This window comes from Camelus dromedarius, chromosome 11 (genome assembly GCF_036321535.1).
Source record: "Camelus dromedarius isolate mCamDro1 chromosome 11, mCamDro1.pat, whole genome shotgun sequence".
Taxonomy (NCBI): domain Eukaryota; kingdom Metazoa; phylum Chordata; class Mammalia; order Artiodactyla; family Camelidae; genus Camelus; species Camelus dromedarius.
This window is the reverse complement of record NC_087446.1, coordinates 6458459-6482267: the sequence shown is the minus strand read 5'-3', so window position 1 is coordinate 6482267 and position 23809 is coordinate 6458459. Positions and strand designations below refer to the sequence as shown.

The window sequence follows — 23809 nt, the reverse complement described above, 5'->3', positions numbered from 1 at the left end:
AGATTTACATCTGAAATCGATGGTAAAGCCATCAGCATTCAAATTTCCAAAAAGTGGTCTCATCAATGTTATTGTTTTATGGTTCACTTGAGTCAGGAGCCAAACAAGACCTACACGTTGCTTTAGTTCTGTCTCTTAAATCTCTCGTAATCTCTTGGTTCCCCTCTCCTTTTTATTTCTTTGCAGTTTATTTGTTGAGGAAACCATTTGTCCTATAGAGTTTGTCCATGCTAGATTTTTCTGACTCTATTCCTTTTAACATGTTCCTCTGCCCTTCATTTCTTTCCTGTAAATCGTTCAGATCAAGAGGCTTCAGCTGATTCCAGCCAAATTCTTGTTAGAAGGCAGCTCGTTTTTTGTGTTTGTCAGGTTGTCCTGCAAGGCTGGTTCCATGTGCATGTAGGGGACAGAGCTGGAAACAGGCCCTCCTCTCATACCTTAGACCACCTTTGTGGCATTCACCTTTGATTTTGGTATTTTTTTTTTTTAATTGAAATGTAGTGTTAGCTTTACAATGTTGTGTTAGCTTCTGGTGTACAGCATAGTGATTCAGTTATACATATATGTGTGTGTATATATATATATATATATATAGTCTTATTATAGGTTATTACTGATTTGTTTTTAAGTAAACCTTTATAACAAAGTATGGCATCTGGAAGTGCCCATATCATAGGTGTACCACCCGATGAATCTTCACAGAGTGAACCCACCCATGTAACTTCCACCCACATCAGGATAGAGAACACTCTTGGTTTCCCAGCAGTGCCTGTGCCCCGCTCAGTCAGATTACCCAGAGGTAATCACTACCTCATTTCCATCACCAAAGATTTCATTTTGCTTATAGTTGAATGTTCTGTAAATGGAGCTGTGCATTATGTCCTCTTACTTGTTTTTAACAATTATAAGTTAATTACATTTATACTCTCACATTTATATCTTCCTATATCTAGCTTTATAGTAACATATAAATTATGTGGGCACCAGTAACTAATGAAACAGATTTACAGAATATACTGATGGACTACTCCTGTGACAGAGAGGAAAACCACAATACAGATGAAGTAAGATTTATACTGAAGAATTGTACACACGGTAGAAATGAAAGTAGAGCGCCCCCTCTTAATTTTTCAGTTCCTTCTGTAGAGAAGACTTCAGCGGTATGTATTCTTTTGTGTCTAGCTTCTTTCCTCAACTCTGTTTCACTTTGGTTGCCGAATGGTATTTCATTGTATCGCCACAGGACGGGCTTTATCCATTCTACAGCTGATGAACATTTGAGGTATTTCTAGCTTGGGGTTGTGCATACCACTGCCATGAACATTTGTGTTTATGTCTTTGGTAAATATCTGTGTGCATTTCTGTAGGGCATTTACCAAGGAGTAGAGTGGCGGGGTCAGTGGACATGCACACAGTCAGCTTTTGCAGATACTGTCAAATAGTGTACAGAGTGGCTACAGCCATATGTACTTCCACCAGCAGAGCATGGGAGTTCTAGTTGTCAGCTGTTGGTACCTTGGCTATTTGTTTTGCAAGTGTAGAGTTCGGTGGCCCCAGTATTCCTACAGTTACCACCTTGGACCCTGGTCTTCACTCCTCTGACATCCAGCCCTGTTTGTAATTAACCCCCTCTAGAACAATACATTGAGTTTACGTGGGTGATCCAGTTAAAACCTAAGCCTAATCATGTCACATCTCTGCCCAGAGCCCTCCAATGGCTTCTTTCATCTCAGGGTAGAAGTCACAATTAGTGGCACTGTTGCTATTTAGACGAGATAATTTTTTGATTGGGGCTGGCAGAGGGACTGTCCTGTGCGTTATAGGATGTTTAACAGCATCCTTGGCTTCTACCCGCTAGATGCCAGTAGCACACATCCACCATCTGAACATGGTCAGATGTCCCTGCAGGACACAACTGTCCCTTATTGAGCACTGCTGCTTTATTGGGATTAAAGGCCATATGTTTTCTGTTCTGGGCTGTCCTGTGACTCTTCCCTCTCCTTCTTTCACTCCAGCTACATGGGCCTCCTGTGCTGTGTTTCCAGCATCCCAGTGCTTGCCTGTGCACAGGCTAGTGTTCTTGGTGTTACCTCTTTCTGAAATGTTCTCCTCCCGAATATCCACATGGCAGCTCTCACTTTTTGACAGAGATTTTTAATTTACCTGGTGTAATGTCAGCTTTCCCCACTGGAATAACCTTCCATGAAGGCAAGGATTTTTACCTGTTTTGTTCACTGATGTGTCTTTGCCAGGACAGTCCCTAGCATATAGTAGCTGTTCGGTGAGTATCTATGGACTGAATACTTATTTTGTGCACTCCTATCAGCACTGAATGAGTAGGCCAAAGGTAAAGTTTTTTTTTTTTTAATAACTTATCTCTGGTAACACATAACCTTTGAATTCCGAAAGTTGCTTTTACCCAGTGTCCACTATCAAGCCACAGCCAGGCAGGGCAGAGAAGAACAGGGATTCAGTGTCAGCCAGACCCAGACTCAGATTCTACTTCAGCCACTTAGCATCCGTGTGACCCCGGGAAAACCATGCCTTTGCTCTGAGCCTTAGTTTCCTCATCTGTCAAATCAGGTTAATCACCTCCCTTTCAGAACTGTCATAAGACTAAATGAGCCCAGGACTGGTTTGTCCTTAGGGATTCAAAACTGGGAGCCCTTTTGTTATTCAGTCTGTGTCCCTAACCCATTATAGTTCATGGTGAGATTCAGCTGTTTCTCATACTTGAGAACTTAAAACCACAGGAAGTTAAGAGGATATAATGATTTAATGTTTTGCTTAACATTTCTAAGGGGGAGAAAAACAATTGGGAAATCCTGTCTTTTTTCAGGGCCTCTGTTTCCTTTTGAGTGTTTCGTTCCTAAAAGGGAAGAGTTCTCTCCACGTTTACATTCTTGAGTTGAACCGCGTATGCCACTCTGGCTTGGGGCTGGTGCTGTTGTGGCTTTTCTTCCCTCCAGCTGTCAGTGGCATGTGCAGCCTTGAGATTCAAGCAGGTGTCTGGGTGTGTGATGTGGGTCTTGGCTGTCCAGTGAGTCTAGGCTATTTCGGGACCACCTGCCTCTATGTCTTTCAGAATCCTCCCTGGAAAAGGAGAGGGAGACTCCCAGTCCCATCGACCCCAACTGCGTGGAGGTAGATGTGAACTTCAACCCCGACCCTGCTGACCTGGTCCTCTCCAGTGTGCCAGGCGGAGAGCTGTTCAACCCTCGGAAGCACAAGTTTGCAGAGGAGGACCTGAAGCCCCAGCCCATGATCAAAAAGGCCAAGAAGGTCTTTGTCCCCGACGAGCAAAAGGTAACCTGGTACATCTGTTAAGAGTGAAGGTACAGTGTTGGTTCAGGAGCAGGGGCTGCACTTCCTCACTTTGGTATCTGGAGGACCCTCCCTCCTGGTGGACACATTTAGAAAGGCATGAGTTCAGAGTGTAGAGCCACATGCTGCAGCATTTGAGAGAAAGAAAGGGAGTCAGGTGGCGTTTGGCCCCAGCATGACTCCCTGTAGCTCCTCTGTGCAGCCGCTTCCCTGGCTTCAACCCAGCCTCTGGGCAAGAGCTCACTGGGTCACAGAAACTGGAGTTGAATGAGCCCTCACTTTGAGGGACAAAAGACAGTTGTATGTTGCTGTCCCCAGGGGTGAGCAGGCAGCCTTCAGGCTGATGGTTCTGTAGGAGCTGGTTCTGTAGGGAGGAAGGAGAGGAGGATTTTGCAGTTTTTCTATTCCCTTCCATGAGAACCTCATTAGGATTTTTCATCTAAGCTTTGGAGTCAGGTAGATTTGGATTCAAATCACCCAGACCTAGCTGGGCCTCAGGTTCCTCATCTGTAAAATGGGAATAACCATACCTGCCTCTTGAGAGGTCTCTGGGGCTTTAATGATAATGACAGTGAAAATGGTGAACCTCTATGTGGTCTGTACTGCAGGCCAGGCCATGTTACAAGCACCTTGTACACATTAACTCGTTTAATCCTCAGACAACTCTGTGAGGTAGTTACTGTCATTGTCCCCTGTTGTAAAGATGAAGGGCCTGAGACATTGACAGATTAAGGAATTTGCACAATTCCACAGCTGGAAAGTGGCAGGACCGAGATTTGAACTCAGGGGGCTGGACCCAGGGTTCAGGCCCTTAGGCACATCCAGAGCCTGACTGAGGCAGGAGCACATTCAGCGCTGTATGTAGGAGCAGGTCCGAGCAGGCCACAGTGAGTGAGCTCCCTTCCTCCCAACGCAGAGCCTACTGAGGACTTGGTTTCTCCTCCCACCTCCCTGGGGAAAGGCCAGCCCCTCAGTGTCCTTGACACACAGCTCCTTCCCTGGGGTCCCAGCTCTCATTCTGGCCACACCACAAGGGCTATAAGAGGAATCTGGGGTGTGGAGTGCTGGCAGGAGGGGGAAGGTGGGGTTCCCTGCTGGGGGAGAGGGGAGACCCACAGAGGACCCTTCCCCGCAGGATGAAAAGTACTGGACAAGACGCAAGAAGAACAACGTGGCAGCCAAGCGGTCCCGGGACGCCCGGCGCCTGAAGGAGAACCAGATCACCATCCGGGCGGCCTTCCTGGAGAAGGAGAACACAGCCCTGCGGACGGAGGTGGCAGAGTTGCGCAAGGAGGTGGGCAAGTGCAAGGCCATCGTGTGCAAGTACGAGACCAAGTACGGGCCCTTGTAGCCCGCACCCGCCCGGGCGGCGCTGCCTCGCCCCCGACCTCTGCCTGCGGCCCCTGAACCCACCCTCACGTGGAGACTGAGGACCCATCGTGGGCACCTGGCGGGGCCCCTACTCCAGGAGCCTTCACAGTTCAAGCTTCATTATCACACGGCCAGCACGGCAACTTCCTGGGGGCTAGCCTGCTCCCTGGCGGGATGCGAGAGAATCAGCGGAGAGTCAGCCTTAGTCTCTGTCCTTGGCTGTCCCAGTTGGACTGGAAGAGCACGGCTCTTCTTTCCAAGGGCACCCAGGCTTCCCTGCCTGTCCCTGTCTCCAGCCTGGGCCATCCAGGCCTATCTGCAGAGGGAGTCCTAATAGCTGTTGCCCTTCCATCTTCTCAGGTAGCAGGGTGCGCTTCCAGGCAGGGTGTGTCTGTCTTCCGCCTCTCCCTCCCCAGAAAGTCCTAGAGAGAAACATCCATTCCCATCTTCCTCGGAGGTAGAAAGGCACACCAGCTCCTCTGAGGGTCCACGTGGGTGCCAGACCCAGCAGCGGGGTCTCCGTACATCCTGGGCTGGGTTTGGATCTGGGCCTGCAGCAGAAGTGCACCTGACCCCTTTTCTCTGTGGCTCTGAGGCCTGGAAGCCTGGAGGAGGCCCTGGCGAGGGGCTCTCTCTGCTTTCCATCCGCCATGGGGAGAGACTCCCAGGGCGATGGTCTTGGGGCCCTGCTCGCCACGCACATGTCCTCTTCTCCAGGTCACTTGTGGAGGCCGCCTAAGTCTTGTTTGACCCACCCGACTGGGCCTCTGGGCCTGCTGTTTCTTTTCACCCAGTGACCAACCTTGGATCTTGGATTTACAAGGAAAAGCCTCCTCGTCTAGGGGTTTAACTTCCTGGAGCCAGGGTGCACCTTCCATATGGTGTTCAGGAAACCCACCTCCACGGCCCCTCACTTGGTGGGTGGAGAGCTGGGCATGTCTCCCGAGAAGCTCCAGTTCTTTCTTGCTCTGCTCTCCTGGGTGGGTTAGGCCCCATCGCCCTCCCTGAGAAGCAGAAGAGGGCTTCCCGGTTCTTGCTTCAGGATCCACCCCCGTGCGAGCGGCCTGGAGGGTGTCCGCCAGGCAGGACATCTGGTCACCTGGTCGCAGCACAGCTCTATGGAATAGCAGGCTCTTGGGACATTTTTACGGGCCAGAGTCCCTTCGACCCAGGTCCCAGGAGTCAGGAGCCACCCACACAAGTCTGGCCGAGGTGTGTGGAGGGTCTTCTCAGCTGTGGCTTCACGACCTCACAGCTGCTCCTTTGTCTTGTGTCTGGCTGGACTCATCCTTTGGCTCCGCTCGGAAGATTAACTGAGGAAATCTGTGGAACCCTCTGCTCCTTGTGGTCAGCTGGGGCACCTGGAGATGGGTGTATTTATGCTCAGGGTGGCGGCCTGTGGTAAAGAGGGGTCAGAGGTGACGGGCCACTTTGTCATGTTCACCACTGGCTTTATTTAAAGTGGTGGCTCCAAGTCCCGGGCCTTGACTGACCCCTAAAGACTTTTCATAACGGATGTTAAGAGTAGGGGAAGCCATCCACTGGCTGTGGACCACACCCCGGGGGAATGCCATGGCCCTCCAGGGACCTGCATACCCACCTCTCCAGGGGACTTGACAAGGGTCCCTGAGGCCAAGGGAGGTCAGCCTCCTCCCTGCAGGCCCCTGACTTTTCCTTTGTGGTTCTATGAAAACCATGATCACACTTTTCACTCTGTTGTAACCACAACAAGGCAGTTGCATCCAGCATGTCAGTGTCCTGCCCTGGGCAGCTCGCCCGCCCGGGCACTCTCCCTCTGGTCTGGCCACCCACCAAGAGGGCACTTCTCATTTTCTTATTGGTAGAAGAGCTGCCAGCTTAAAAGCTCTTCATTTTCTCTGGCCAGAAAGTGTATGGTTTGTGTTTTTTCAGTTTTTTTTTCGTAAAGGATGGACATTTAATCTCTGGATGGCGTCCACTTTCCGACCCCAGCGGGTGGGATGATGGCCTGATGTCTCTCTTCTTTGTCCCACCTTCTGCCTGTCCAGTGCCCCTCCCCCTCCACCAGGCAGTGGGTGTCTGGTTCCTTCCCAAAGTGCTTATTTGGAAAGAGTGTGGCTGCTGGTCTCTTTCAGAAGAGCCCCTTTGTGTCAGGAGCCTGGCAGGGACAGGAAGGAGATATCCATAGAGGCTGACATTTGGAGGAAAAGGGTGCTCAGGTAAGTGTCTCCTTCCCAGGCCTAAGCGTCAAGTCCTTGCAGGAGGAGAGGGTGGTGCCTGCTCAGTTTCCATTGTGGAATTGGGAGTCTCTTTGACTCCCTCCTGGGCCCTCTCCGTCTTGGAGCTGTCAGCCAGCTCCTGTGCTCAGATCTTTGACATCCTCTAAAAAGCACTGGAGGCTAGAGACGCCAACGTAAATGGCTTTCTATGGGTTCGCAGTGGGCTGGGAAGCACCATCCCTTCTTAAACGCCCTGTCTTCAGCCTCATTGCAAACTCAGAACAGACAAATCATGAATGAGCTAGAATGTTGCAAGAATATACATATAATAAATGTATATCTACATATAGAAGTATATATATTTAGAGAGCTTTCACAATGGCCAGCAGCCTTGAGGCGGACCTGGGTAACTCTTTCCCTTGGCCAAAGGAGGGGGTTTGCCTGTCTGGGTGCTAAGGTTGGGGAAGGCACCTAGCAGTGAACCTTGACCCTGGGTAAGTATCACCCTGGTGAGGGGACCTGCTTTGGGCCCATTTGTGCTGGGCAGCTCTCCATCCAGGGCCCTGGGAGCTCTGCTCCCCATAACAAAGGGCTGAGAGCCCCTGGTTTTCATGGCAAAGCCCCAGCCCAGAGCTCCTTTAACATCTGTTAATTAAGTGCAATAAATTTTTCTAGAAAATGGCAAAGATGACTTCCAGGTGGATATTGCTATCTTACAGTGTTGGGGATGCCAGAACACCACTTGGTTTTATTTTTCTAAGTGCATGTGATGTGATAGAGTGTGTGGGGCTCTGTCCTCTCCTGGGAGCTGGCATTCCAGCGGGCCCCTCTCCCCTTTACCTTTGTTGGGGAAGGAGGCAAGGAGAAAACCCCTTCTTCCCAGCTGGAGAGGGCGGAAGCAGACTGTAGCCCATTGGCCTTATGTGCGTGTGTGCGTGCGCGTGTGCCACTGCTCGTGGGCCGGAGTGACGTGGGAGGGAAGCCGGGAATGTATCCTTTTCAAACAGAATTAAATATTTTGAGATGAGAATTGTGGGACTGTCTTTTCTATCCTCCTCCCCAATTCCTGTGTTATCTCTATCTACATGTTGGCCAAGGAGAGTGAGGGTCATCCCAGGCACCCCTGTATCACCCATGGCCTAGTCACCTAACCACTCCGAGCCTCAGTCTCCTCATCTGTCACATGGAAGTAATTTCTGCCTGCTTACCTCACAGTTTATCAAGGAAGACAAATATTGGGCCAAAAGCAGTTGGACCAAATAAAATGAGCTGAAAGAAATAACTGGAAGACAGGGAACCACTTGTGAAAAGTGTGCACCCCCCTCCCTGCAGCTCCACCTGCCCTTCATGCTGCTTCTGCTCCCTCTGTGTGCGGAGCTCATGCCACCTGCTTCCTCATCGAGGCCCGGAGCTGCCCTTACATGACTGGCCTTTCTCTCCTGCTTCCTGGGCTGCACGCTGTTAATGCTCCAGGTCCCTGTGGTTGGAGGGACCAGGGACCATTCTGTTTGTAAAGGGAAAACCATGCATTTGGAGTTTGGAGATGGGCAGGCAAGGTGGGCTTTTTTAAATGGCCATCTTAAAAATCAACATTGAAGCTCAGAAAAGCAAAGTGATCAGCCCCAAATCAAAGCAGCAGGGCTGAAAAAAACAAAAAATACAGGGCTAAAATTCAAACCCAGAGTGGATTTCAAATTTTCAGATTCCGATTCTCAGACTGTTGTTGGCCTTGGGCCTCAGGGTAATGTCACATTCTCCATCTTTTCACCAACTCCACCATGGGGTCTTCCCACTCCTGACAGGGTACAGAAGCCTTCCCGCTCAGCCTCCCCCTCATCCCAGCTCCCAGTGCCCTGAGCACCTACAGAGCCCCAGGCCTGAGTGGGGTACTGAGGCACTACCTTATTTACACTTCCCAGGGGGAATGTTGTTACCCCATGTACAGATGGGGAAACCAAAGTTTAGAGAAACTTCATTCAGCAAATATTTATTAAATTTCTTTTGTGTCAGCCCTGCCTCCAGCCTTCACAATCTGCCAGGAAAGACAAACATTAGACGGACAAAAATAGGAGAATGAAGGATTGTGGTAAGTGGTGTGGCTGAGAAAATGAGGGATCTGAGAGAGACCATTTATATTGGAGGGGTCAGAGAAGACCTCTTCGTGGGTGGCATTTAAGCTGAGGCCAGAAGGGTGAATGGATCTGACTTGCCTCCAAAGCTCCCACACATTTGGGCACAGAACCAAGTCCTTTGGGAAGCATCTGACCCCCATCCATCCATCTCAAGTCCCCGGGCAGATGCGCCTGACCAGCTGGCCGCAGGGGTGAGGCACAAGGAGAGCAGTTACAAGAGGACCCAGGGTGCCTGGAACCCTGGCACCCCAGCCTCCTGTCTCTGAGGCTGGGAATAGGGTGCCAAGAAGCCAGAGGAGGCAAATGTAACTCAAACAGAAACTTTGGCCCAGGGGTCAAATCTTGAGGTTGGGGGAGGGTATGGCTGAGCGTGCATGAGGTCCTGGCTTCAATCCCCAGTACCTCCTCTAAAAATAAATATGTAAACCTAACTACCTCCCCCACCTAAAAAAAAAATTAACCTAATTACCTCTCCCCACAACAACAACAACAAAAACTGAAAAAAAATCTTTAGGCCAAGTCCTTGTGCAGGCCCTGCCCTACCCCCTGGGCCACTTCATGGTCTCCAGGGTCTGCCACTGTTTAGCTGAGCCCAGCGCTGGGCATATTGTGAACGTGTGACCCAAATGGTCCTATGAGTCCCGTCCCTGAGATTTGTGAACTTGAGGTCTGTCTCTCTCTGGAGATGACCCACTGCGTTTTCTACTCTGTGTACAAGTGCCCTCACCCACACAGAGATTTGTGCGGCTATGGGAAGCACAGGGGCTGTGTGGCCTGGAGATCTCGGCGGAGCACGTGGCAGGTAAGAACACAGGCCTGGAGTTAGTCATGGGTTCAAATCTGCCTCCGTCACCAATTTGACTTGAGATTTTGGGCAAGTCACTTTCCCAGTCTGGGCTTCTGGGTTTCGTCTGTAGAATGGGACACCAGCCTCTCAGTCACCTGGCACGGCTGCCACTGTGGCGATGCTGCAGAGGGCACTGACCGACCCGGAGTTGAGCCCCTCGGGGCTTGGCAGCTGTCAGCCATGGGGGTGGAGTGGAGGGTCCACCCGAACAGCCATGTGGCTGGGGGCAAGGCGCTCCAGCTCCCTGACTATTTCTCTCTGTTCAGGAGGATGTGCTGCACAGATAACCGTGGGTGCCTGACACAATGCAGCTCTCCTGCCCGCCTGCCTGGAGGAAAGCTCTCCACAGCTGGACACATGCCCCCTCCTTGACTTACCCAACTACCAGACAGCCCTGGTAACCATCCCGCAGCCGTGCCCTGCCGGCCTAGCTGGCAGTTCCTGACGTCAATGCCTAATCCCCAAAAGCTGCAGCCTGAGATAGGGCTGAGCCGCAGAGGGAGTTGGAAACAGGTTTGAAGCTGGGTGCCCCCAGCCCCTAGCCAGCCCTCCCTGTGCTCTCATCAGCTTCTCACTTCAGCAAGCCCTCCCAACCATGCAGGCTGATGCCTGGACCCAGTGGAGCCAGCCTTTTACTGTGAGCTGCTTCTCTAACAGCAAGAGCAGGGGCTGCACGGAGCACCCTGCTCAACCTCCTTCAGCTCTGAGGCTGCAGGGGTCTCCAAGCTGGATAGGGGGCAACCACTCCTGCCTAGATTCCAGTCTGACTCCAGGTCCTCACGGCAGGTGGTGGGGGAAGGGGCTCTGGGGAGCAGAAGGGACTGGAAGGCTTCAGGGTCAGGTCACTCAGGGCTGAAGAGCCTGGCTGTTTTCCTGGGGTCTGAGTCCAGAACTGCATCCACCCAGGTCTGTGGCAGGGCTGGGCCATGGCCCGGACCCTAGGACTCTGAGAGGTCCTAGGGCCAAATCGCTCTGAAGTCCTACTCTAGAGCCTTGCAGAGGCCTCAGGGCTGTGGCCAGAGCAAGTGGAGATGCCCAAAGCTGCGGCCAGTGTCCTGAGCCAGGAGCCAGTGCCCAGCCCACCCAAGACTTGCTGGGCTCCTCCTTGACCTGGACCTCAGTTTCCCCATCTTGTGGATCTCAGTACTGATGTTCAGACTCAGGAACATCCCCAGGCCTTGACCTGACCAAAGGCTCCTGGTCCCCCCAAATTTGCTCCTCCTCAGTCTTCCCTTCAAAATAAAGGGCCCACCATTCCTTAGGTGCTCAGGATAAAGCCTGGGGTCATCCCTCATCCCCTGTTTTATCTCACAGCCCCATCCAATCTGTCCACAATTCCTATCAGTTCTAGAATCCAGCCACTTCCTAGCACCTCCTCGGCCACCCCATGGTGCCTGAGCCACCATATGTCCTGCCTGGGTTCCAGCAGCCTCCTCCTGGTTTCCTGTTCTCGCCCTGCAGTCTGTCCCCCTCACAGAGGCCCATAACCATCCGTCATATCCTGTGGCTCCTATCACACTCAGAAACAAATCCAAACTTCTCACCACAGCCTAAAAAGTCCTTTGAGAACTAGCCGCCCGCCAGGCCCACTTCCCCTCCCTCTCCACCCCTGACACTTTGACTATTTTGCTCCTCCAGGGTCATGCCCAACTCCTTCCGTCTCAGAGCCTTTGCACTTGCTGTCCCGTCTGCCTGGAGCGCTGTCCCCAGCCTGTCCAGTACTTGGCATATAGTAGCTGCTTACTAAATATCTGCCCAATTTACAGGGGCAGGGTGACAGGCCCTGGGCCAGTGTGGCAGGAGTGCCGTGTCACCACCAGGTGGTGCTGCAGACCCGTCCCTGGATGGTGACCTCCGGCCCAGCCTCCAGATTTGTCCTCTCAGCAAAGCCTCTGGTGGCCTTCGTGCCAGGCGGTGCTATGGGGCACCAGCTGCCTCAGCCCCGCCCTGCCTGCCCTCCAGCAGCTACTGGTGGATGTGGTCTAGGGGTATCCAAGGAGTCTGGAAGGAAGGGAGGGCTGGCCGCCTCCCTGGGCCTTCTAGGCTCTTTCTGGGGAGGGAGTGATGTGTAAGCCTGAGAGGGTGGGGTGGGGGGAACGGGGGCTCAGCCAGAGCAAGGTGTCAGGGATGAGTTCTGGGAAGGCCTTGGACTTGGAGTTTGTCCATGGAGCTTGGGTTTGCATCCCACCCCCTCCTGTCCTCTGTATGCCTTTGACAAGCAGGAAAGAGGATGCCAGCCCTTGCCCAGACTCCCAGGGCAGCTGTGAAGATAGTCAAAGCTGCCATTTTCAAATGGTTTTTTCCAGGACAGCCTCATTTTCAGCCAGTCTTATCAAGAAGGCTAACACATGAAACTGATAAAAAGAGGTATTTCATCAGCATAAATTTCTAAGCTCAAGGTGCTGACAGGTCCTTAGTCTAAAGTCACTTGAGAGGGTGGGTGTGTCACAACTGGGATGGACACACACCCAGCCCATGGTGCCTCTTGGAGCTCCCCCAGCACCCAGTCTATTTCTGCAGCTTATCTGAGCTACATGGCATCAAAAGAGCCTTGAGGTCCACAGGCAAAAAGCTGTTTTTAAAAAAATGAATTCAAATCAAGCTTTGGTGACAGCTCCAAGGCCCAGGCAGGGGTTCCAGGTGTCTACAGAGTCTGTCTGACGACCCCCAGCCGTGGCTGTGGGACCCTGGCAAGTCCCTTGCCCTCTAGGCTTCAGAAGGCACAGGAGGCTGGGGTCCACCATCAGGGGCCCATTTTTTACCTTGGCAGGTCTGGATTTAGAGATCAGAGTGAGACATGGCCTGGCTTCCCTAGGGCCCTCCGATGCCTGGTGGATGTGGGTCAGGCAACAGAGTGTGTGCGGAGAGAACCTTCAAGGAGGGGCATGGGGGCTCAGCTGGGCTGCAGGAGACAGGGTGGGCAGGGTGAGGTGGGGTGAGGTGGGGAGGGGGCAAGGCGCTAAGCCCTGAGAGTTTAAAAATAAACCCTAAGTGCTGTCAGCTACAGCCAGCATCCTAGGGACATCCCCAGGGCACAGGATGTCCCTGGCAGGGGCTGGAGGTGGCAGAAGGGACACGGCAGGAGGGAGGGGGTCCTCATCTGCCCTTTCTGCACCTGGGAGCTATTTGTGTTTGGGGAGAACCAGCCTGGATCTTCCCGACCCGGGCCAGGGCCAGAGGGCCTCGGGGGTCCCTCCTCCCCCATCCTTGGAAGCATTTTATTTTGCATCAGAGAAAACTGAGACCCAGGGAGATTGTGACTTGCCTGAGGTCCCTACTCTGATAAATCTGATAGCTCCACACCTGGAAGCCAGCAGTGCTGGCTCTCAAGTAGTGATTCTTGAAGCCTGGTGGGCATGAGGTAGGCGACCAACTAGGGGAGAAGGCTCACTTGGATGAGGGTAGCGGGGAGCACCAAAAGAGCAAAAGCCCAGGACTGTGTTCGACATTGTTCATAACAAACAAGCTCCTCCTGCCCATTGGTCTCCTCTGCTCCTCACTCTGATCCCGAGGAGGGACTTACAGGGATTAATGCTGCCCCCATCTTATAGATGAGGAAACTGAGAACCAGGGAGACAAGGTCACCTGCTCCAGGCCTCAAAGCACATCACACCGAGCTGGGATGGGGCCGGTCTCCCCTGGCGGTCCCCAGCTTGAGCTGCTGGAGCCAGGGTGGGAATAAGGGGATGGGGGAAGAGGGGCTGCCATGGGGATATGGGGAAGGGTGGGAGGGAGGCCCTGCCACCTCTGTTTTGGGGTGCCCCCTCCCATCCCTCCTTCTCCTCATCCCTCCTCCATGGGCTCCAAGCTCCCATGCACTCAGGACCAAGTTTGGCTTCCTCGCCTAGCCAGGGCTCTCCCTGCACATCCAGCCTCATGTCTCACCATGCTCCTGACACACTCAGCCTCACCGAACTACTCATAGATTCCTACAGAGATTGCTATTTCAGGTGTCTGAGCAGTAGAACAAGATGTTCCCGCTGCCTGGAATGCCCCCTTCCATATCTTCCTGGGGAACTCCTATTCATCCTTCACAATCCAGCTCTGAGCCATCATTGCTCCGTCAGATCACAGTTATGACTGTGATTATAACTGCTGTGTTTGCTGCCCACCTCTCTTCCTGCACTGGCAACTCTTTTAGGGTAGCAACTGTACTGTATTATGCTCTTCAAGCCCAGTGCCTAACTAGTGCCTGGGTGAAGGAATTAAATTGAGCCTTGTAAGGTTGGGCCAAGGCCCACTTTGCAAGAGAATGGTGGGATATACTGTATCCCTTAGTTGGCATGGAAGGGCTTTATTAGTGTGTGTGGGGGGGTGTTGCTCAGAGGCCACAATTCATTTTCTGGCCAAGTCCCCCAGTCTACCCTCCCCCCAGGCCCTCAATTGCTCTGCCCTAACCTCCATCCTCTATCCTGTCTTTCCATCCTGCTCCCCTGAATCAAAGCAGCAGCAGTCCCAACTTGCCACCTTCCCGCTGTCTTTCTTTCTCTCCCTAAAGCAACCACAGGACAGATAGCTCCCAAACCTTAGAAAGCCCAGGATTCCCCATGGAGCCTGTTTCAAATGCAGAGTCCCAGGCTTCATTCCCGGGAGGCCCACCCAGAGGAACCTGGTGCAGAACCCTGGAATCAGCATTGTTAAGCAGCCTCCCAGTGGGTCCTGTTTTAGGAACTTCCTGGGGTGCAGCATGGAAGCCCAAGATGATGACATGACGAGGGGCAGGGAGGGAGAGCCAGTGCCCTCAAAGTGGGACTGGAGTTTAGAGATGACCCCAGGCGGTAGCTGCGTGAATCCTTTCCTCCTTGCCTAAGGATGCAGCGAGCTGAGCCTAGGCACTGGGTTTCCTCAGTCTAACCGCCAAGGGAGGCTCCAGCGGCGAGTGGCATTTGCTGCTCAGGTGTGTGTGCTGGCCTCAGCGGCCGGGCCTGCAGCCGCCTCCCCTCTGTACTGGGGAGACAGAGGCGGATATAAATAACAGCGAGGCCGGGCCGGATGAAGTAAGTGCGAGCAGAGAAGCAGGAACCGCCACCGGGGATCTGGGGAGGCAGAGGCACTCCAGCGGGTACGGCACGGCGCGGGGCTGACGCGAGCCCGTTGCTCCCTCGGGTCCCGGGTGACCTTGAAGGGGGTGTTCGGGCCTCGAGGCGCGGCGGCGGCACTGCTGAGCTCCCAGCCAGGCCCGAGCAGAAGGTGTGAAAAGGCCTGGCAAGGGGCGGGAGAAGCTGCGGGGCGCCAAGGTCGGGCACTGGGGAGCCAGCAAGGGACTCTGAGCAGGAGGCTCCCCTGCACTGAGTGGCCTCGGCCCTTCCGCACGCCCGGCCCTGGCCTCGGCGAGTTCGCCACGCCCGCTCTGGGCCTCGGGCTCCCCAGGTGTCCGCCGGCAGGTTCCACCAGCACTTGCGGGCCCGGCGGGAGCGGAGGGGGCCTCCCTGGTGTCAGAAGCACGGAACAGCTCGGCTGTTCCTGGGAGGCGGTGCCTCCAGCGGCTCCCCCCGCACACGTCCCTGCGCCCGGCGCTGACGCACGCCCCGCCCCGCGCCGCGCCGCCCGTTACGTAACCCCCCGCCCCCTCGCGTTCCTCTGGGGTGGGGGCTGGGAGAGGGGAGGGCTGGGAGAGGGGAGGCCCGGGTCCCACCCGTCGGCTCGACCTCGCCTGGTCCAGCACCGTCTCCTCTGCTTATCGCTCGAGGGGAAACTGAGGCCGCGGTCCAACGCGGCACAGTGAGGTGGGGTGACTGCCCTCGCTAGGATCTTTGGTCCCCCAGGGGAGCCAGACTGCAGTGAGAGTCCCAGCTCCGCCTTGGGCCGTGGCTTCCTCTGAACAAAGGTTCCCTCCCTGGCCCTGATGTTGGGAGCTCTGGATGTCCCATGCTGGGGAGTCTTCAGCGGCTGTTCCTCTCATCCCATTGTGTGTGGGGCACCAGTATCTTGAGTTCTAGTTAGGCAGTGAAGCCCGTGGTGGTGATTGGTTCCTCTGTCTACCTTCTGGGAGACCTTGGTCACCACACTGCCTCTCTGAGCCTCATTGTCTCCACTGATAAAGTGGAGCTGCTCCGCCTACTTTTATAGGAAAGAACCCTACGTGTCAGCACCTGCTGAGTACTTTGCAAAATAAATCCTTATCCTCTACTCACCCTTCCCAGGACCTGGCACTGTGCCGGGCTTGAGCCTGGCCCTGGGCTGGTAGGTGGTGCCCCACTGGGCCAGTCAGCAACCAGTGGACCTTGGCCTTTGCCCAAGAAGCACGTGGTCCAGGTCTGGCCTGTGGCCTGGCGGGCAGCTGCAGGTGGGGCTGGTCCTGCAGGGGCCGCTGGTGCAGCACAGCAGGCCCTGCCTGGCTGCCCTCACACGAGACCCCTGGGAGCACCTGAGGGTCCCCTGCAGTGCCACCCATAGTCCCACTCACTGAGGTAACCTAGCCAACACCTGTTTTGAGCACCTCCTAAGAGCAGGCTTTGGGATGAGGAAGGTTTCTGCCCAGACCTCTGTGCTGTTCAGACATAATGGGAGCCTCAGTCTCCTCAGCTGCAAAACAGGGATAATCACACCTCCCTCCCTTCCCTCTTGCTTGGCCTCTGCTAGGAGGTGATGAAATGCTTCTATCCCTGCTCCCCTTTATCGGGCCTGGAGTGTGAGCTTTACATTTTACCTTCAAACAGCAATTTGAGGTGAGAATTGGTGTCCTTTTACAGTTGAGGAATCCAAGAGGAGGAGTAACTCCTCCAGGTAAGGTTATCAACTGTCCTGGTTTGTCCAGGGGCAAACACACTCTTTCTTTCTTTTCTTTTTTTTCTTCGATAGGGAGGTGGAAGTAAAATTAGGTTTATTTATTTATGTTTATTTATTTTTGATGTAGGTACTGGGGATTGAACCCAGGACCTTGTGCATGCTATGCACACACTCTACCACTGAGCTATACCCTGCCCCCACAAATACGCTTTAAATAGGAAAACTGGGAGTCACCCTACCTCCAGGCCACATACTTCACAAGTGACAGTGTCCAAGTCCAAAGTCTGGCAGTCTGGCTCTGGAGGCCATGTGCAGCAACACCAGACTGTATTTCCCTCCACCGGTATTTGCTGAATGGCTGAATGCATCTCTCCCCACACCTGCCCCCAGTCCTTGCTGAGCACCTTGGCTCTTATATCAGGATCTAGTCTGTTCTCCACCAGGAGAGTCTTAGAGGAAATAAGTATAAGTGAGGTCTGCGGGCTTCACTGCTGAGTTCCGAGGACCCCCTCGGCTCCTCCCTGTTTCAGGGCTGCCTGAGGGAACTCCTCAGGGTCCACCCCTCAGGCCTTTTTTGTCCACAGGGGAGGCTGGGTTCCCACTGGCTGGGAGCTACTACCCCCTGATATGAGCTGTATCACTTTGTTTTAGAGTTCAGTTTCCTCACTTGTAAAATCAGGGTGATAAAACCTGCCTTTCAGTTGCTGCTGGGGATTCAGGGCAATGTAGGTAAAGTTCCTGGCACCCAAGAGGCCCTCAATATGTAAGCTTTGTTATTGTTGCTTATTAATGTAATTATAGCAAACTTTTCCGTCAAGGGCTTCCTCTGTCTGGCCTAAATGTTTTCCAAGCATTCAAGCCCAAAGTAGATGCCATTTTTCAGGTGGAGTTCTGTGTTTCAGGGAAGTTATGACCTGCCTAAGGCCACAGCAATGAAGGGCAGGACCAGCGTTTGCAGGGTTCTGTACTCTCGTAGCACTTAGCCCAGGTGATGGCAACTGCTGGTGAAACAGGGAAAGTAAGGCACAGGGGTAGGGAGGATTGCTGAGGTCCCTGAAATGCCAGGCCCCCTGCCTGCCTCCCGGACAAGCTGGTACTCTCCTTGCCCAAGGTGGCAGGACAGGTTGTAAGAACCAGCCCTTTGCTCAGGCCAAGCTGCTCCTCCCAAGTCGGCCGGCTGCCCAAACCCTCTACCAGCCACTGTTCCCTGTCCGCCTGCCAAGCTGTGGAGCAGTCCAGGACATTGTGTCCAGAGAGAGGGCCAAGTGGGCCCCTCGCCCGTGGCTGATGACCTCCTACCCCGCCTTTCTGGGCCTCAGGCCAGCCTGGCCTGTCCCTGGCCCTGGCATAAGCGGGAGGCCAGAGCTGCCCTTTCAAAGGCCAGGACAGCACCTCAGCTCCTCTTGGCTCACTGCGACCCTTGCTTAAGAGGGGTGCTCACTGCTCCATACCAGGCCCTCTTTCCAAAAAACCCCAAGTCCCAACAGACAGGCTCCCTGGGGTGCCTTTCAGAGGAAGCCAGCTGGTTTCTTGAGAAGCCTGTTTTCCTGCCCTTGGCATTTTTGCTGTCCTCAAATCCAGCCAGGCCAAGGCGAGAGGACCCCGTGGGCAGAGAACTGACTGTATGTGGCCCTGTGCCCACGTGAGCTGGACACAACCTCATCTCCCCACTGTACGGCTAAGAAAGTGAGCGGCAGAGAGAGGCCAGGATTTGTGCAAAGCCGCACAGCGGCTGAGAGTCACCACTTGGAGCAGGAAGGGGGCTGTCTCAGGGGGCGGGGACGCTTGGAGACCAGAAGGACCTCTGTGGTCTTAGTTGTACTGCCACCTACTCAGAGGTGCGGTTCCCCACTCCCACCCACCGTGTTCTTACCATGTTGCCCTGTTTTGTTTCCCTGACAGTATTTTTCTGCGTGGCTTTTCTCTTTTGTTTCCGAGGTTTACTGTTTTTTTTCTTACCCACTAGAACCTGAGCCTGGTGAGGGCAGGGACATCTTGTCCAACAGCCTTAGTGAGGAATAACTGATACACAATAAGCTGCACTTAAGGTTTATAATTTGATAAGTTTTGACATATTATATACAATGAAACTATCACCACAATCAAGATAATGAATATATCCATCACCCCCCAAAATTTCCTTGTTCCCCTTTTTAATCCCTCCCCCTCTCCAGTCCCCAAGCAACCACTAGTCTGCTTTCTGTTGCTACATGATTAGTTTGCACTTTCTAGAATTTTCTATAAATGGATTCAAACAGTATGTATTCTTTTTTTGTTCTGGATTTCATTCAGCATTAATACTTTGAAACTCATTCATATTGTTGCCTGTATCAGTAGTTCATTTTTTATTGCTACATAGTATTCCATAGTGTGGGTGTACTGGAGTTTGTTCAACCATTCACCTCTTGAAGAACATTTGTGTTGTTTACAGTTTGGGGCTAACAAATTAAGCTGCTATGAACATTTGTGTACAAGTCTTTGTATAGATATTTGTGTCATTTTCTTATGAGTGAACAGGAATGGAATGGCTGGATCATTGTAGATATATGTTTAACTTTTGGGGGGGTAATTAGGTTTATTTATTTATTTATTTATTTATTTATTTATTTATTTAAAGGGCGGTACTGGGGATTGAACCCAGGACCTCGTGCTTGCTAAGCAGGTGCTCTACCACTGAGCTATACCCTCCCCCACAATGTTTAACTTTTAAAGCTTCTAAATTATTTTCCAAAGTGGTGGTACCATTTTACATTCCCACCAGCAGTGTATGAAATTTACTAATTCCTCCACATCTTTGGTAACGCTTGGTATGGTCAATCTTTTTCTTTTAGCTTTTTAATAAGTGTGTTCATTGTGGCTTTAATTTGCATTTTCCTAATGACTTGTGGTGGTAAGTGTGTTTTCATGTGCTTATTTGCCATTCATATATCTTCTTTGAGAAGTGTCTATTGAAGTCTTGCCCAGTTTTGTATTGGGTTGTTTTTTCTTTAGAATTGAGTTTTTTTGAAGTGAGATATACCTAATGTATAACATTATATTAGTTTCAGGTGTTTGACATAATGATTTGATATTTATATATATCAGATATATTTTATACTGTGAAATGGTATAGTTGAGTTTTGAAAGTTCTTCATAGATCCTGTATATAAGCTCTTTTACCAGATACATAATTTGAAAATATTTTCTCCCAGTCTGGAACATCTTAACAGTGTCTAGGGAAAGTTTTTTTATTTTGATAAAGTCCAATTTATCAGTCTTTTATGGATCATTCTTTCAAAGTCATCTCTAAGAAATCTTTGCATAACTTAAGATCACAAAGATTTTCCCCCCTGTTTTCTTGTTAGACGTGTTGTAGTTTTAGTTCTACATGTCTGCCGTCTGGATGTCTCTGCGGCTTCTTGAAGGGGTCATTGACGCTTGCTGTGCCCATGGCTTCACCCCCTTGTTCCTCCGTTCCTGAGTCTTGTTCGTCCCCCGCCCCTGCCACTTCCTGGAGCCCCTCCATGCTGAGTCCAGGTGTCACCGTACGAGCCCACACCAGAGTACTTTCATGTGTGCTGGGCCACAGCTCCTCACCCACTGGCTTCTATCCACCCTCATAAGAGCCTTCCTGGGCAGGGGAGGAGCCTCCTCTTGGTCCTTATGGCTCCCTTGTCTTCCTTCTGCTGTAGATCTGATCTGGGTGCCGAAGTCACAGTGACATGGGTCTCTCTTCTACCACTAGAAGTACCCTCCGTCCTCCAGCAGGCCTGTGCCCAGGGCCCAGCTCAGGACCTGGCACAAAGTAGGGACTCTGGGAAGGTTTGTTGATTGAATTTGTGAGTACATTCCTCACTCGCTCTGCTCCTAGCCACAGATGCGGCGCCCTGGAGGTGAGAGACTTAACTCTCACATTGAAGATTGAATTCCAGCTCCTCAGCTATGCTAGAGGGCCCATGCTGTGGCCCTGAGGACTTCTTCCACCTCATCTTGTGCTGCTTGCCCCTTGTTTGCTGCTGGACTTTTCATTCCCTGAGCACACACACCATGCTTGTTCCTACCTCGCCCTGGAAGTGGCTGACCCCTCTGCTGCTCTCTCTGCTAATTCTCTTGTAATGCAGATTAAAAGCTCCCTCTTTGGGACGGTTCCCTTTCCCCTGACCGCCCAGTCTAAAGGGGCCACTTGGTTGCCAGTTTCAGTTGTCTTAGTGGAACAGCCTCACCATCTGACATATTCCTCACTTACTTGTTTGTGGTTAATAGACCATCATCTTCAGGAAGATGCCTGGAACAGTGTCCAGCTCTTATGGGGGCTCCATGTTGAACAGTAAATGTTGAATGTTGAGATGTTTAATGCAGTAAATCAGGGCAGAGCCAGCTGAAGGACCCAGATGTCCAGGTGGCTGGGCCAGGCCTCTTCTCCTGCCTGGATTTACCCAGCCCTGCCACAAGCCAGCATTATTCTGAGCAAGTCCTCATGCCTGCAGGGCTCTCAGCTGCTAGCCACGTGGTTCCACCCAGGGATCAGCCCATCACTCTTTTCTCCCCTCCGTGGGAAATGTACCACAGCACAGGGTCCTTTAGGGCCCTCACCAGGGCTCGGGAGCCAGTGGAGCAGGAAGAGGTGCTGGCCTAGGGGCCAGCCCAAAGGGCCTAGCTGGGCTGGGGCCTGGTCTCACTGTCTCTTGTTGTACACATGGGACGGATGTCAGGAGGGGAAAGAGATATTTGACATTACACAGAGTTGGCAGCCGTGAGAACCCACTTCTCTTGCTGGCAGTGAAATTCCCCAAATTAAAACCCAGCAAATCAGCAGGTTTCTGTTGCCCAGGGGCTTGTAGACTTCCTGGCTGGTCCCAGCCTGTCCTTAGGCCCTGCCCACTCAGGACTTGGCTGAACTGGCTGGCCAGACCCAGGGAGAGGAGGGAGGGCAAGAGTATGCCCCTCCACCCCATGACTCACTCAGGGGGAGGTGGCAGCGAGGAGACCAGACAGTGGCATCCCCTTGGCCTAAGGGTGGACACTGACTCAGGCAGGCAGTGACGAATGGAGCAGGGTTCTCCTGCCTCCATGACTCACCCCCACCCGCCCAACTGTTCTCTAGGGATAAACTCCCAGGAGGTTTCGGGACACACATCGAGAGTGATGAGTACAGTTTTCAGGACGCTGTTTTGCTGAGGGACAGGCAGCCTCCCATCTGGGCAGAGGGCAAACTGGGGGCCAGCTTAGTGTCTGCTCTGAGAATGGAGTTTCCTTTTCCGCCCCAGCCTGGTCCTGCTGCTGGTGGGGTTGGGTTTCGGCCTGTTTGCTGATGCAAGGCAGCATCCTGGACTGGGTTGGCTGGTGGTGTTTGAGGATGGATGATAATAGCTCTGATGAGGAAATGATCCTTGTCATTTACTCTGGGTTAGCCACCCTGCTCAGCATTTTCCACTCACTGTTTCATTTAGTTTTCACACATAGGTGTCATTTTTATGCCCATTTAAGAGGTAAGAGAACTGAGGTGCCTGAGTAGGCAGAGTGGTTGCTTGAGGTTACCCAGCTAGGGAGCCACAGGGGCAGGAATGGAATCCATGTCTTCTCAGGGAGCAGAGTCCAGACTCTTTCTGATGGGCACCTTCCTGACACGTTCCCTGGGGAGGGACCTTGGCCTTGCTTTTTTCCTTCCTGGTTTTTCTCTGCCTCCTGATCCCTGGGCTCCCAGGCTCCCTGTGTACACCTGTCCTGTAACTGCAGTCCCACCTGTGCTCCCAGGGTAGACAGTGGGTGCTCATGGGATGTTTGTGAATGAATGAGCACTTTTTCCCCAAAGAATTGAGTCTACCAGAATGTTCTTTCTTTCTTTACCTCCAGGTCTACCACTGCACTGCTTCAGAGCCAGTGTTTGGTGAATAAATGGAGGCATGAACGTATGAATGAATCACTTCTGTGCCTGAGTCCTGGAGAATTTGGAGGTTTGTTCAAATCTGGAGTCTCCATTCTTTCGGCTGGAGGGGCTGCCCAGGAAGGTAATCCCGGCACCTGAGCTGGGCCTCCCTGGGCCTGTCAGCTCTCTGGCATGTGCACAGGGAGTGGGAACAGGTGGCTATGGGCCCTCTCATAGCAGGACCTTTGCTAGGCATTTTATTTATACTAACAAATAGGAGTGACTATGTGAGGGGCCCTGGGGCCCACAGATGGGACACCGAGAGAGGCTGGGCTTCTCCTCAACAGGCTCTGTTGGGGGGAAGCAGCTCATGAAGGGGCCAGACATCAAAGGCTCCTGGGACCTTGTGCAGAGGTGGGATGTTTGGCCTGAAAGCTTCTAGGCCCAGTTTACACACTTGGATGGGGAGGGAATGGGTGTGGACCTGTCTGGGGGAGAGATGTGAGGAAATCCCCATCCCGCTGATGCCCCAGCCTGGATGGAGGTGGTGCGATCAGTCTTCTTACCCCTACCACCAGTGTCACTCTTCCATAGCAATGACCAGTTTTATACATGAAAAAGTCACACATGGGTTAAAATCTAAGTTTCCCCACTTATTGGCTTTATGAATTTAGCAGGTAATCTAACTTGGAGCCCTTCTCATTGTACCATGGAGATAACACCTGTATCACCAGGTTGCTGTGAGGGTGAAATAAGATTCAACAAATACCTGTCCGCCCCTTCCACCCAGGGGCCTTGCGGGGCTGATGTGCATCACTGCTGGGGAGGTGGCTGAACTCCTACGGAGATCAGGGCTGGCTCCTCCCCAGCCCGGGCTCAGGCAGGCTATCTCACCCCTGAAGCAGATTCAGAATTGCCCAGAGAAGGGCCGAGTCTCAGCATCAGGTTTTTGGAACCTGACCTAGGGGGTGGTCTTCTCATCCTTGCCCACTTCTAGGAGTCTAGTGGTCTGGGTGGGCAAATAGTAGATGGAGGACAGGCTGGAGGTTGAGCTCTTGCTTGGTCTGCCAGTCCCCAAGGAGGGGTGTCCTGATTTCACCACCTGTCAGCAGAGAGCTGGGGCCGTTCCTGGCCTCGTGGAACCTGTTTCCCATGTGGACAAGGACCCGTGGGAGTGGGCACCCTGAGGTGTCCTGTGTTGATGGGAGAGGTGGCAAAAAGGGGCCTGTGACACTGTGCCTACCCAGGGGTCGGGTGAGGATGACCAGTCATTTCTTGACGCCAACAGGGGCTGGGTCACTCCCACTCTCTCCATACTAAAAGGGACCCCAGAAACAAAACAAGCAGGGAGCATGCAGAAGGC

At 52.7% G+C, this 23809-nt stretch overlaps 1 protein-coding gene across 3 annotated transcripts in view; it reads left to right on the top strand.

The window, feature by feature from the left end:
• TEF (TEF transcription factor, PAR bZIP family member) overlaps positions 1-7923 on the top strand; it is a 28024-nt gene extending 20101 nt beyond the window's left edge. For all 3 annotated transcript variants that reach the window (XM_031463343.2, XM_010983515.3, XM_064491407.1), the window contains exons 3-4: positions 3086-3306; positions 4460-7923. In XM_031463343.2, the coding sequence (XP_031319203.1) occupies positions 3086-3306; positions 4460-4675 (437 nt within the window). In that variant the 3' untranslated portion in view covers positions 4676-7923. The remainder of the gene's footprint in view (positions 1-3085; positions 3307-4459) is intronic.
• The last annotated feature ends 15886 nt before the right edge of the window (positions 7924-23809 follow it).